This window comes from Humulus lupulus, chromosome 1 (assembly GCF_963169125.1).
Source record: "Humulus lupulus chromosome 1, drHumLupu1.1, whole genome shotgun sequence".
NCBI lineage: Eukaryota > Viridiplantae > Streptophyta > Magnoliopsida > Rosales > Cannabaceae > Humulus > Humulus lupulus.
In genome coordinates, this window is record NC_084793.1 from 200,904,150 (window position 1) to 200,919,703 (window position 15,554).

At 39.1% G+C, this 15,554-nt stretch overlaps 1 protein-coding gene across 1 annotated transcript; it reads left to right on the forward strand.

The window, feature by feature from the left end:
• Window positions 1-239: 239 nt before the first annotated feature.
• On the forward strand, window positions 240-1,981 carry LOC133827174 (uncharacterized). Its single transcript, XM_062258822.1, has 2 exons — window positions 240-783; window positions 828-1,981. Exons 1-2 carry the CDS (start codon window positions 240-242, stop codon window positions 1,979-1,981), a joined length of 1,698 nt encoding a protein of 565 aa, XP_062114806.1.
• Window positions 1,982-15,554: the final 13,573 nt, after the last annotated feature.

Genomic DNA, 15,554 nt, shown 5'->3' on the forward strand with positions numbered 1-15,554 from the left:
GTGTGTATTAAAGGTTGTTTCCTTTTATTGTTTCATCAAAAGAATTTTTTTTTAAAAAAAAAAAAGAAAGGGAAACCTCTTATTGTCGTGGGTGTCCAAATTGGGTAAGTATTGTCTTCAAAAAGCTTGCCATTACCCTATTTCTTCTCACCCACGATCTCTCTAAGTCACCTCTTCTTCTTCTATTTTTTTTTCTCTCTCATTTTTTTAAGTGCTTTCTGTTTTTCAGAGAAGAAAAAATGGTGAGAACTTGTGGTGCTTCCTCCAAGAAGATTCCTACTTCTCAATCCCAAAAGGTGCCATCTCCTTTGCCTCCTCCATCTGTGTCAACAGCGCCTCCATCTGTTCCAGCAGCTGCCACATCTGTTGGGAAAACTTGCAAATCCAAGGCACGCAAGAAGGTGTTCTCCCTCTCTAATGAACACCCCATGGTGTTTCCAGATATCTCAGCTGACATTGTCGATGTTGCACCACCATCTGAAGTGGTGGTGCCCTCTCGAGCCAAGGACCCATCTCCTCTTCCGATTGATTCGTCTCTGGCGGCTAGGGAAAAATCAGAATCTGTTTCATCTTCTTCCAAAGCTGCTGCTGCTGGGTTGCTCAAATTGCCCTTGAAGCCGAGACAGTCCAAGAAAAATTCTTTGACTCCCAAAAGGAAATTGGGGTTGGACACGTCTTCTTCCCCCTTGACTACTGCCAAGAAAAGATTGAAGGCTCATCCTCCTTCTTTGTCATCCTCCGAATCTGACCCTGAGGAAGAAAAGTCAGAATCTGAAGCAACCCGTGATACCACACCTTATCTGATGAAACGGTTCCTGACAATGCAGAATCAGAGGTTGAATCTGATGAGCCAGAAAAAGAAGACATTGTCCCCTCTGAACAAGAAGCCGCGCCTGACTCAGAACCAATTGCAACTCCTTTGTCATCCAAGGCTAAAGGGAAGAGACCTATTTCTGATCCTACACCTTCTCCAAAACGTTCAAGTGTAAATTTCAAACCTTATTCTTCAACTTTTTGTTATAATGATAATGCTCGTGATATGGTTCTCTATACTCAAAGGAAATTTATCATTGAGAGAAATTATGTCCTGAGTGATCATCGGCCTTATGGTGTGTTAACAATGCTTCAAGATCGAAAATGGACAGGTTCTTTGGTTATATTTACTAGTTTTGTGGATAGAATAGTCAAGGAATTCTATGCCAATCTTACTAATGAAATTATTGAACCTAAATCTTCTATGTATAATAAAGTGTTTGTTAGGGGCCATTGGTTCTCTTTTTCTCCTCAAGACATTGCCCTTGCTTTGCATCTTCCCCTTGATGTCGAGGATGATGATGATGTTTCCTCTCTTGACAAGGACACGGTTATCACTGAATTGGTAGGGAAAAAAATGGTATGGCCATCTAATACAGTCATCTCGGTCTCCAATCTCACCTACAATTATGCTGTCCTCCATAAGTTTGCCACAACGAATTGGAAGCCCACTTCTCACACCGCCACTATCTCTTTTGATATGTCTTCATTTTTGTACAAGGTGGGGACCGGTCTTGATATAAATTTGGCTTTGGTTATTCATGATCAAATCATTGGGTTTCGCAAAGGTAATAGGAAAAAATTGAATCTTCCTTTTCCTCAAGTTATTTATAAAGTGTTGAGTATGCAGAAAAAAGATCTCCAACGTGATCAAGAAGACTTGGTGGCACCCACTACTGCTGCTTCCTACAAGGCCTCTGCTCCTCCTACTGAAGCCACTGATGCTCCATCCACCAAGAAAGTCAAGCCCCAATCTCTGAAGATGGCCTCGGATGACATTCCTCATGCCTCCTCCTCTGTTGCCACAGATTCAGGACTTGTTGCAATAGAAATAGCTGCTGTTCGAGCCTCTGTTGATTCTTTGACTGCTCGAGTGATGTCAATTGAAGGACTGCAACGTTCTGTGTTGGAGGCTGTTCAATCTCTATCCAAAGATCCAGTCGTTTAATTTTAGTTTTTTGTCAATTAAACTTTGATATTCTCTTTTGTTTTATGGTTTATTGTTCTTTGGCTTCTTTGAAAGACACAAAGGGGGAGAGTATATACTTTCCAAAACCTGCTTGTTTATTGTTTTGTTTAACTCTGGACCTTCTTATTTTGAGGGGGAGTTAAGTCTAGTCTCTTTACATGTTTGTTATAAGTTAATGCATGTTTTCAGGATGAGTTTTTTCTCTTTACTTGTCACTAACATTTGTGTTGCAGGTTTTTGAATTAATTTTGTCTATCAAATTGCCAAAGGGGGAGATTGTAAAATCCTTTATTGGCATATTTGACAATATTGACAAAATTAATTAAAAGAGTATTTTCAAAATGGGTAGTTTCCTGTTTTGTAATATTGAGTGGTAAATTTCGAAAATGGGTAGTTTCCTGTTTTGTTGAAATGTGTCTTTCTTTAATCAGATTATTATATATTTGTTAATAAAATAAATATATAATTTCCTATAAAATAATATCTTTTCTTGAAATGGAAATTATTGGTATTTATTTTATTTTTTTGATCTGATTTATTTTGTCCAGAAATCGTGTACAGCTTGCAGAGATAAAGTATATATAGTTTTCTTATTTATTTAGGGAAACTGGTTTAAAAACTGTCCAGATTCAATAAATCTGTTTGAACGGATTGCCAGTCTGTTTGAACAGATTCTGACTTTCCTGTTTTGGAAGATTTTCCATTTATTGGCTGATTGGTTTTTGATTTGTTTTCCACGACCTAAAGGGATTCTAAAAAGTATATAATCATTCTTAGGTCGTTGGTTTTTGATCATCTCTCTTGGTGTATTATTTTCCAAATATTTTTCAAGTTTTAGAGAGACTTTTTATTATGTGAAGAACTTGAGTCCAGCAAGTTCTTAGTGGTTTATTACAGTGTACTTTTGTATTGTTTTCTTTGTGTTAATTGTGCAGGTTGAACACATTTGGACATTGGTCATCAAGCTTCGGGAGAAGTCTTGTTCGTGAGTCACTTTTCGGGAGGAAAAGTGCAAGTGTTATGATTTGAAGGGAGTTCAAGATCTTAGCACTTCAGAAATTTGATTAGGAGTTTAGATTACAATAGTTGCGACAAATTCAAGAGGGAGTCTTTATTTGTACAAGTCAATTTGGTTTTGTAATCGTCTAGATATTCTTCTAATAAATTTCATTCTCTGGGCGTGGCCTCGTGGACTAGTAGCAATCTGCAAAGATTGCTGATACCACGTAAAAATTTGTGTGTTCTTTACCTTATGTTCGTTTTTATCTTCTGGTCACAAACTGTTTAAACATATCTAGTTTCTGTTCAAACATATCTAGTTTCTGTTCAAACAATCTTTGTGTCTGTTTAAACATTTCTGTAACAGTTCAACAATTAATTATTTAATTTGAATAATTAAGTTGGTAATCATAAAAAACGGAATTTCAATTTTGATGGTGTAATCTCCCTCTCCCCCAACAGTTTGTAAGTAGGAATACAAATTTTAATATGAAGAATAACATAAATTTGATTGAAACAATTCAATGTCACTTCTAATGTTTTCCTACTTCATATATATTTTGAAAAACATCACAACTTAAAGGGTCAGGATGATTCTCTTATTTAAATTATGTTTGTATTTATTGTGGATAATTTGAATTTTTGCTTCAATCTTGTGTGTTTGCATAAAGTTTTTTTAATGAGGGGTAAGTCATCATTTATTGTATGATAGTGGACATTTAAGGCATATCTTTTGAGTTTTAATTTTTGAATTTTTTTGTGTAGAGCTAAGGATGAAAGTTGATATTAAACTTCTTGTGGAATATTGATTTAGGTCACCAAAATCTTTGATAATTATAGAAATCAATTCCATGTACTATGTTCCCTCTAAAAAAACATAAGAGTAGAAAATGAGTGAAAAATTAAAAAAAATATATATATTGTCATTCATCATAGAAACTGTACAAGTGGGAATTAGTAAATGCTAAAAATATTTTTAATGCATATAACAAAGTTTGATGAAGTATTTTCTCAATCTAACTAATTATGAAGAAAATGGACCCCAAAAGAAATTTGACAAACGGGACCACATAATCTGGATCTACAAAACTTGTATATAAAAATCCTACTATTAAAAATGGTTATGCAAACGCTAAAAGTAATTTGTACAACATCTTATTAGTACCCAAAAAATATGAAATTTGTTGTTGTCTCTTCATACTTTCTCGTTGATTGCTAAAATTAGAACTATCCTACATAAATAATTTTATGAATAAAATAAATAGAAATTTGAAGATTAATAGAACAACAAATATTAATAGAATTGGAATTAGTTGGAAGCTTTTCTCATTAATTTTTCCAACAAAATCAACAATAACCAAAAAAAAAAAAAAAGATAGTTAAATATATTTTAAAATGGCATATTATTTTCTATCACAAAAAATCCATCACAAAACAAATAATGGTATATACTATGTCAAGAGATTCGCACACAAAAATGCTCACCCAACCTAACACCATCTCCAATGGATGGTATAATTTTTGTGCCAAATTTGGCTCAAAAAATGAACCAATGTTATATTTGGCCCAAATATAGAGTGCTAAAAATGTGGTGTATTGTTATATTTAGCACATTTGATCAAAAGTATAACTCTAATGGTATTCTAAAAAGTGTGTCAAATTTGACACAAGATATAGCATGAGCCAAATTTGGCTCAACAATGAATGTCACTTTTTTTATCTACCATGTTGCTAATAATTTATTAATTAACAATTAATGACTAACCATATTACTTTTTGCTACAATAAAAATGAAAAAAAGATTAATTATTGTATATTATCATTAAATATTATATGAATTGTTGATTTTTTTAGTTAATTTGCATCTTGTGCCTTGGAGCACAATTGCAAATATTGAGTCAAATATAGCATTGGCTCATTTTTTGTGCCAAATTTGGCACAAAATTTACATCTTGCATTGGAGATGGTCTAATGCATTTGATGTAAATTAAATTTAAAAGTGTTATACCAAAAATTTGACATTTTCACATGGCGCCCCGCGAAGCGATGATGTGTCAAGACAAAGTGTTGGGACACAACAGTCAGCACTAGCCACCATGAGGAGTGGCCCTCGCTACTTCCCTGATACACAAAAAGAGGTAGGACTCACAAAGACTGACCTACTTCTCCCATTGGGTGAAGACAAATGATCCATATATGGCCACACCAACAACAATCGTAAGAAGAAAATGGCCCTAGCCAATCACCCTTGCCAGACGCACAAGTTGGACAAACACACATCACAAGGATCTGCTAAAGTCGCCATCGACCATAGTTGGCCCCCAAGCCCTCTCCGGTTGCCAAGGGCCTCACCACCTGAATTTTTTTCTGCACTTGAGTGTGCTTCAACCATTAAATGAACATGACACATCATATTACCATTTTCTGTGAGACACAAACCTGTCTCCAGTTAAGTGTACTGAAATTTAGTTTGATCGGGAAATAAGGTGCCACCGTCAGCCCTTCCCATCTCCGTGACTATAAATAGTGCAAACTGAAATGTAACAAAGGTCGAACAATTGAGAGAGGGAACAAGTCAGCAACTGATCATTTTCGGAGAGAGCTCTTACTCTCCTTTACTATAACTGCCCCAAGAGCAAGATTAAACTTGGATTTTTCTTGAAGGGTCAAAGTTCATAAATAATACTAACTAAAGTGGATGTAGGTGTGATTTTTTTTGCCGAACCACTATAAATATTTGCCTCATTCATTTATTACTGCATTTATTTCTCTTTTCTTTAGCTCACTATTCATCACTAAGATCCGCTTTGAGGTATTACACACAAAACAACTCTTCATTTATTGCTCTGTGAAAGTTAATGAAAAAATGGGTCAACATTTCGCTACTTTAATTGAGAGTGTGAGTCTCCGAGTGAGATATTCTCACCTACCACCCAAGGTGGTCCACCCCTTCACTGGTCATGGCACCTAGACGTGGTTCAGCTAAAGAGAATGACCCTACTTCCCCACCAAATTCTCCTCCTCCACCGTAGAACATTGAGGAGGACCCTTGTGAAAACCTGGATGAAGGCAATGGTGACCACATCCCCCAACATGCCGAGGCGAGATAGGAGGACATCGCCACCCTGAGAGAAGAGATTGCACGGTTGCACACCATGAACGCTGTTGTTGTAGTTGAGATGGCTACCCAATGACAAGACATGGAGTAGTGAAAACGAGAGGCGACCCTCGCCTTCGAGACGTCCATATGCATGGCATTAAGGAGTCTCCAAGCTCCTTCAGGGAAGCCCCGTGCCTTGGATGGAGAAAGAGTCAAGTAATCAACCACTTGTCACTCCAGGAGCACCGCCAATCCCTAAAGATCCCAGTCCCAGATGGGACGACCTCCTTGACCTCCAAACCAAGGAGGATAGTGATCCCCCCAGGCTTGGGACCATGGCGAAGGCTCAACTAGCCGCTCACTTCATAGCCTGCCACATAGCCGAGGGGTAGACACCAATAACGCTCACACCAGTTGCATCTTTACACGTCTTGTAGAAAGAGCGAGACCTAGGAATGAGCCTGACCTGCATAGACACCTGAACAACCGACAAGTTGACACTCAAGGTTAGAACACAGAGAGCCAATGTAACTTGCATGACCATCTGAACACTTGAAAGGAAGAGCAAGGAGACCACCATGGGTTACCTCTAGTTGCCAACGCTCAAGGTGTTCCAGTCGTTGATGGCCGAGAGGCCCCGGTCGCCAATGACCCATTTCTTGCCCAGATTGAGGAACTGAGAAGGGGGATCAGAGAGATGGGTGAGACCAAGATTGGCGAGCCCAATTTGAATCCAAGAAAGGCGAGCCCCTTCTCTCTCGCCATCGTCGACGCACAACTACTTGACAACTTTAGGATGCCACTGATGGCAACCTACGACAATAAAGAAGATCCCTTGGAGCACATCAACAACTTGTAGATTCAAATGAAAATTCACAAGGTGTCTGAAAACATGCAATGCGAGGATTTCCCGGCCACGTTGGTCGGTGCCACGAAGTAATTGTTCTAGAAGTGTTATCCCAGATCCATTTTTTCTTGGGAACAACTCACTGAAGACTTCTACCAACAGTTCTATGTTGCATGCGTCCATCCTCGTGAGGCTAACCACCTCGCCAACCTGAAGCTGGGAGAGAAGGATACTTTGAAGGACTATATCATGACGTTCCAAGAGGAAGCCACACGTACCAAGACTGTCGAAGACGAGGGACGGCTAATGGCGATCATGTTCGACATCACAGTCAAGAGCTCTCTGTGGAACAACTTGACCAAGAAGGGAAACAGTTCGATGCATGATTTCTTGGACCATGCATATAAGTTCATCAAGCTAGATGAGGCGATAAAGAATGTGGACCTGACAAAGACTGGAAACGATGTCCGAAAGAGTGGCGAGGACCAGAAGGGTAGTGAGAACAACAATCACGGCAAGAGAGCGAGCAATCACCAAGTATCCCACAAGCAAGGGCAAGACTACAAGAAGCCAAAGTAGGAGGGAAGACAACCCGCATACAAGTAGTGCTTCACCAACTACACTGCCTTGGCCCAAATGCATGAAGATATCTTCATGGTGACCAGACCAAAAACCTATTTTGATAAAGAAGGATCCAAGCAGACGTGACTAGACCAAGTATTGTCGCTACCACAATGACCATGATACTAATGAATGTCGTCAACTAAAAGATGAGATAGAATTCCTGGTCAGAAAGGGACATGTGGCCCATTATGTCGATCTCCGCAAATGTCAAAACGAGAACAATGGGAGACAAATTGTAATGACTCGACATTAACGAAATAATCTATATTTAAGTAAATTAATATATTCATAAATTTCTTTCAGAAAACAAAACATTGATCGAAACTCATTTGAAAAAAAATATGAAATCTTTTGCAAAACATGCAACTCGAGATCTCGTTATTTAAAATAAACCATCTTTTAAATGCATATCGTGGGTAAAAGTACAAGTTATTAAAACTCAACATATAACCATGACTTGAAGACTTTTAAAACCATGCATAAGTAGCAACCCCTTTGAGCCCAAAGTGAACTGTAAACGAAATGCAGACATTTGACCGAGCCTGCTCCAACTCATTGCCTCATCAACTACGCTTATGCCTTTACCAACAACACATAGTACCCATGAGCTAACGCCCATCAAGAAGAGCTATATAGGACCCCACCTCCAAAGCCCAACAATATAAGACATAAAACATAAAAAAATAAATAAAACATAAACATAAAGTAATTCTTATCATTACAACCTACAACCTAAAGTACTCATAGTCGATACCTTAACATTCAAAGTTCCATAATCAACCATATCATATCGTAACACAATCATAGCTAATATAATCTATCCTAACCTAACCAAGTTTAACTTAAACATAGCATAAAATAAGCATAGCATAACATAACCTATCCTAATGTAACATATTCAACCCATAACACGTATTACCGATGCCGTTCTGGCCAGTTGTGCAACCAAGCAGGAATTAATGTAAGCATGCATTTTCATAATGTAAGCATGTCACACAAACATACAACATATTCACACACATCTCAGTCATAGACAACATGAATTACTCATAACATAACTCCTAACATAACTAATAACATAATTAATAATGTAACTCATAACATAATTCATAGCATAGTTCATAGCATAATTCATAGCATAGTTCACAACATAATTCATAGCATAGCTTATAACATAATTTATAATATAACATACAAAGTTACCACACTTACGTATGCCGACAATACACCCTGCGGGCGGTGTCCACTCTTCTTACCTCATGTCCAACAACACTCCAAAACATGTTCCTTGTTCCATTCAAGTATCCTTTAGCAAGTCTAGATCTTATTGTTCAAGCCTCCACAACCCTTCTACACCACCAAGTGTGCTTTGATCCAAGATCCTCAAGCTTCAATACGTGTTTAAATTTTTTGAATCAAGAAAGATATATGTCTCTTGATCTATAAGTGAGTGAGCATGAAAGAGAGGGTGACCATTAGAATGATCAAAACCCTAATCTTTCTTTATTTCTATCGGTAATAAGTCACTAATGTCATATTATCATCTTACCCTTGATCTAAGCCTTTTTGTCAATTCATAAAGGCCTTTTTAGTAATTTCCCCTTAAACTAATAATTTTAACTTATGGAAATACAATCTCTACCACAACATTCATAATTGTACTTCAACCCCTAATTTCCAATATCTTTGGCACTTAAGCCCATGATACTCGAAGGAACCGTGTTTTTCCATTGTCATACATATACATATCACAATCATTAAATAAATCACATATTATTATGAAATTTAAAAGAAAAAAAAATCCACATATGTATCAACATAAATTACCAAATTTCCCTCACAAGCCAAATTACTAAAATACCCATAAAATGCAAAGGCGGATACTACACAAAGGCAACAGGTGCCTCCAAACTACTTGCGGTCGCCACCCACGTAGGCGAGGTGCAAGAAGTGATAGCTATTATTGTCACGATTTGTGGAGGACCACACCTCGCGAGGACAAGTAGTAAGTGATAGGAAAGGAATGCACGTGAGCTGCGACATTAGACAGACGGAGTGATGACATTGCCTTCACCACCAAAGACTAAAGAGACATCCACTACTTGCATAACGACCCCATGGTCATCGTAGCTCTGATTGCTAACCTAAAGGTGCTAAGATTCCTAGTTGACAACAACAGTTCCGTCAATAGACTATACAAGTCATGCTTTGATAAAATGAAACTTTCCGTTCACGACCTTGCGACGTGCTCAACCATGATCTATGGGTTTAATGGTGAAGGCTTGGTCCCTATTGGATCTACCAAGCTTTCGGTGACTCTAGCGATCCCCCTCGGAGAGCAACTTGCATGGCGACGTTCATTGGCATTGACTTGCCCACATACAATGTCATGCTAGGACTTCCTGTACTCATTGATCTACGTGCCATAACGTCTATTTGGCATCTCACCATTAAGTTCCCCACGAGTGAAGGTATCCGGTGCGTAGAGGAAACCAATGAGAGGCGCGTGAATGTTACAATGCTTAGATCATTAAAGCTACAAAGGGAAGCGTCGCTTGCGCCAACATGATCTTTGATGACCAAGGAGTTCAAGGTATAAAGGAGTTATTCGAAGAGAAGATTATCTCGATGATTGAGACAAGTATGATAGGCGAGGCCTTGATGGGCTAGGCCACGAAAATATGCTTCGTGGGAGGTGAGGCCACCCTCGGCTTGGTCGCTAACAGCGACTGTAGAGGTAGCGTGGCCAGCAACGATGACCATAGAGCCGGTGCCCTTCCGCCGATGACCGGAAGTCCAAACACTTAATGAAGAGAGACTGGTTGGACCGGTTGAAGAGCTTGAAGTAGAATTGAAGGATGGCGACCCCACTTGGAAGGTGAAGGTTGGGAAGAACCTGAATAGCAACATGAAGGCCGACTTGATTGATTTCTTGAGAAAAAACCAAGATGTCTTTGCTTGGTCCCACATCGACCTGTTAGGCATTAGTCCATTGGTCATTAGTCACGTCCTAAACATAGACCCGAAGGCACCTCTAGTCTGCCAGAAGCGAAGATCCCTAGATGCCGAGAGGTATGAAGCACTGAAAGTAGAAGTAAATAAATTGGAAAAGAATGGCTTCATCCAAGAGGCCTTCTATCCCCTATGAGTTGCTAATCCAGTGCTTGTGTGCAAACTGAATGGTAACTAAAGAGTGTGTATTGACTTTAGCGATCTTAACAAAGTGTGTCCCAAGGACTGCTTTCTGCTTCCTCGGATTTACAAACTCGTTGATGCCACATCAGATACAAGCTATTGTCATTCAAGGATGCTTACTCTGGATACAATCAGATAGCAATGCATCCTCTGGATTAAGAGCACACGCCATTCATGAAAAATATGGGCATGTAGTGCTACAGGGTCATGCCCTTCGACTTAAAGAATGTTAGAGCCACCTACCAGCGACTAGTCAACAAGATGTTCAAGGAACGAATCCAAAAGAATATGGAGGTTTACGTCGATGATATGTTGGTGAAGTCCAAGAAGGCTGGGGGGCATGTAACTGACCTAGAAGAGGCTTTCACCATTCTGCGCCGGTACAACATGAAGCTGAACCCACAGAAGTGTTCATTCAGAGTCGCTTACGGAAAGTTCTTAGGGTATATCGTCAATTCTAGAGGAATCGAAGCAAACCCCGACAAGATCAAGGCCATCATTGAGATGGAGTCACCTAAATGAATGAATGACGTACAAAGCTTGATTGGGAGGGTCGTTGCCTTTAGTCTCTTCATTTCAAAGTCAACCAATAAGTGCATTCCGTTCTTCAACCTCCTTAGGGGAAGTAAGAAATTTGAATGGATAGAGGAATGTGAGTAGGCCTTTCAGGCAATAAAATAGCACTTGGCACAACCTTCCGTCCTGTCTAAACCTGTCAACAGCAAAGACTTGTACCTGTACTTAACCGTTTCTGACCACACATTGAGTGTGGTGCTAGTTCGAGAGGAGAGTAATGTACAACATCCTGCCTATTATGTTAGTAAGTGATTGATAGATGTCGAGGCTCGATACCCTTAAATGGAGAAGCTTGCTCACTATTTGGTGCTGGCATCCTGAAAGCTGCAACCGTACTTCAAAGATCATCCGATCAAGGTGTTAATGGACCAACCCCTCCGACAAGTGTTGCAGTGGCTTGACACCTCAGGTCGCTTGTTGAAATGGGACATTGAGTTAGGGTAGTTCAAGATCACCTACTAACCAAGGACGACGATAAAGGGACATGCCCTCTTTGATTTCATAGTTGAATGCAATCGACAATGGAGGCTATGGATAGCGACCAACGACTGTGGGAAGACTTTTGGCAAGTCTACGTTGATGATGCCTCCAACGAACACAATGACAGAGTAGGACTAATCTTAGCAACCCTGGAAGGCCATCGAATCCATTGTGAGTTAAGGTTCGATTTTTCTGCAACAAACAATGAAGTCGAGTATGAGGCGTTACTAGCGAGATTGCACATGGAAAAGCAGTTGAAAGCTAAGTGCCAAATGATTAGAAGTGACTTGTAGCTGGTGGTCAACCAAATCCTTGGCAAGTATCAGACCTCTGGACTATGCATGACCACCTACCTCAACAAAGCCAAAGACAAGCTTGCCCAATTTGATCGCTACATGATTGAACGGGTCCCTAGAGAACAAATCTCCAACACCAATGAGTTAGAAAAGTTAGCGAGCGCAAGAGATGTGGAGACCCTTAATGTCATTCCAGTCGAGTTCTTAGCAGTGCCCAGCATCAGCCCCGCCACGACGTCATTTTCGACCACACCTTTGGCAGCCTCATCATCGACGACCACGTTACTAGCGACCATGCCCTTGGCGATGCCACTAGTGGTGATCATAGCACTTCATTGCTAATTGACAAAGAAGAAACATGGATGACCCTCATCGTCAAATATCTAAGTGATGGTGTCCTCCCATCGGATAACAACTTGGAAAGGAAGATGTTGTACCAAGGACCCCGCTATGTCATGCAAGACGGTCGCCTATATTGAAGAGGGCATTCGATGCCACTACTGCGATGTGTTACCAAGGAGGAGGTACGAACCTTGTTGCAAGAGGTTCACGAAGGATTTTGTGGCGACCATGCTGAGGGGCAGAGCCTCTCTAAGAAAGTAGTCTGGCAAGGTTACTTTTTCCCTACCATGAACGAGGACTCCATGGAGTACGTGAGAAAGTGCGATAAGGCCAGAGGTTCGCCAAAATCCTAAGAGCCCCTCCGAACGAACTAAAGCAGATGCAAAGCTCATGGCCTTTCACAGTTTGTGGGATTGATATGATATGCCAACTTCCTACAAGACGGGGTGGAGTCAAGTATGAAGTGTTCATCATTACTATTTCACTAAGTGGTATGAAGCAGAGCCATTGGCGACCATCACTTCCAAGAAGGTACTGGAATCTGTCGTGAAAAATATCAGTTTTCGTTATGGGTTTCCGTACAAGATTGTGTCTGACAATGGAACTCAATTTGATAGCGAACACTTCACAAACTTTTATGTTCCACATGGAATTGTGAAGAGCTTTTCAACAGTGGCACACCCCAGGCGAATGGACAAGTAGAGGCCATCAATAAGACCCTAAAAGATACACTAAAAAAATGCCTAGAGGAAGCAAAATGAGCTTGGTTAGACAAACTTCTAGAGGTACTATGGTCCTATGCTCGTTGCGCTTGCCTATGGCTGTGAGGCTATGCTGCCCGTTAAAGTAGACATCACGTCGCATAGAAGAATGAACTACAATCAAGGGCAAAACAAGGCACTACTTGTAGAGTCCCTAGACATCATCGAAGAAAGGCTAGAGCAAGCTAACTTGCGGATGGAAGCCTACCTACAGAGGGTGGCTCGCTACTTCAATGCTCAGGTCAAGGACACAAAGTTCTCCATTGGCGATCTCGTTCATCGCCGCATGTTCCTCAACAAGCGAGACCCATCTGTCGGGGTCCTAGGTCCAACTAGGAGGGGCCCTACTTGGCAGAGGGAGTCTGTAATGCCCCAACTATTTCTAAGACCTCAGACCATTAAAAACTACTATGACATAACTACTATTTTGAAATACATTCATATGAAATAACATAACTTTATTTAAAACCCAAAATATTGTACGAAATACAAAATATGGTATGAAATATAAAATGTGATATGACATGGGATCCCATTGTTATAAAACATAAAACATAAACTTTAAATTAATTGTTTAAATACTAAGTGCGTAAATACATAAAAACATAATTTAAAAGACTTTAAACAATGTCACCCTCGATCTTCCAGCAGTCCATTCAATACATTCATCCTCAACACACATGCCAAGCTGCCACGAATCCTTTCTGCCTTCCATGTTCATTTTCCTACATCAAGCTAAAAAGAAAGGAATGAGCCTAATGCCCAGCAAGAAAAATCTACTAACAATAAGACTATATCATAAACATATACTATAAAACATATGACTATAAAAACGTATATCATATAGGACTACAATATTAATGGCCATTAACTCATTAAAATGGCATGTGATAAAACCTTCTAGGTCCTCTGTCTACTAATCGAGGTAGGTTAGATCACAACTATAGTATATGATAACCCATCTAGGTCCTTTGTCTACTAATCGAGGTAAGGTAAATCATAACTCTAAACCATGAAAATGATAAAAATTATTGGTGCTTGTTGTCTAAGCAAGTCATATGTCCAAGCGACTACAACATAAATTCTTGGGGCTTGCTATCTAAGCAAGTCATATGCCCAAGCGACTACAAAACAAATTTATACATATACATATCATAGCATAAAACATATCATAACATAAACATATAAACACATATAATCTAACCTATTTTCCTTACCAAAAATCGGGATATGGAGACTAGAACGGGATTTGGAACACTCTTAAAATCAACAGTAACCCATGAGTTTCTAAAGAAAAAGGAGATGAAAAAGAGAACTAAACCATCAAAGTGAAAACTTACCGAAAGCCTTAAGTTTCAAAGAACATAAACACCTAACTAAGAATCATAAACAAGAGTTAGGATCTGAAAGAAAATAAAAGAAAACTAAAAAACTATGAAGAACTAAACTTAAGGATAAGAATACCTTGAATGAACTTAAGGAAAAGCTTAGATTGGAAAAACTTTAATCCCAAAACCCAAGTGTTTCTCTCTATAATAACCTTAGCAGCTTGGAGGCTCTGAAGAATGCTTGAAGAATGAAGGAAATGGCTGAGTACTAGGTCCTATTTATAGAGTTCAAGGAGTGAAACTAACCCTATTAATTTGAATAAATAAATGAATATAAAATGAAAAACATTTGAATTTTCGTTCAACAGATGCCATGATCTCGGTCAAAATCGTTCAAAGGAAGGTCCAAGTGGTTAAGGTTGTTTTTAAATTTATAATCCTCAAGCTTCCAAAAATATGTGCCAGGGGCGATATATCGCCTACCCTGGGCGATATATTGCCTAGACCTATATCCTGAGCCCCGTTCGTTCGTTTGTACGAAGTCGACTTGTTTTCCATATCTCCCGTAGGCAATATATCAGCCCCTATAGCTGCGATATATCGACAGACGTTGATATATCAAACACGTATTTACACTTTTTCAGCATATTTTGAATTGATTAAACAACTTTGACTGAGTCAAAACGTGATCCTAACAGCTGCTAGAAGGTTTTAGAGCTTCTAAATCTTTCTTTTAATTAATATATTCATCAATAATACTTAAACCCTTAATAAACATGATTATGACAAGTGTCACATTCTTAATAATTCTATCTAAACCTTAGGTTGTAATAAATAATATTTCTAGGACCAACAATATTAATCAAACCTTATGTTATAATTAATATTTCTAAACTATAGGTTAAACTTATAAAATCCATAACTGTTGCTATGAGTTTCCAACTAAGTCTCGACTTGAACCAAATCCACGGAAACTAACATACTACAGTCTACCACTAGCTACT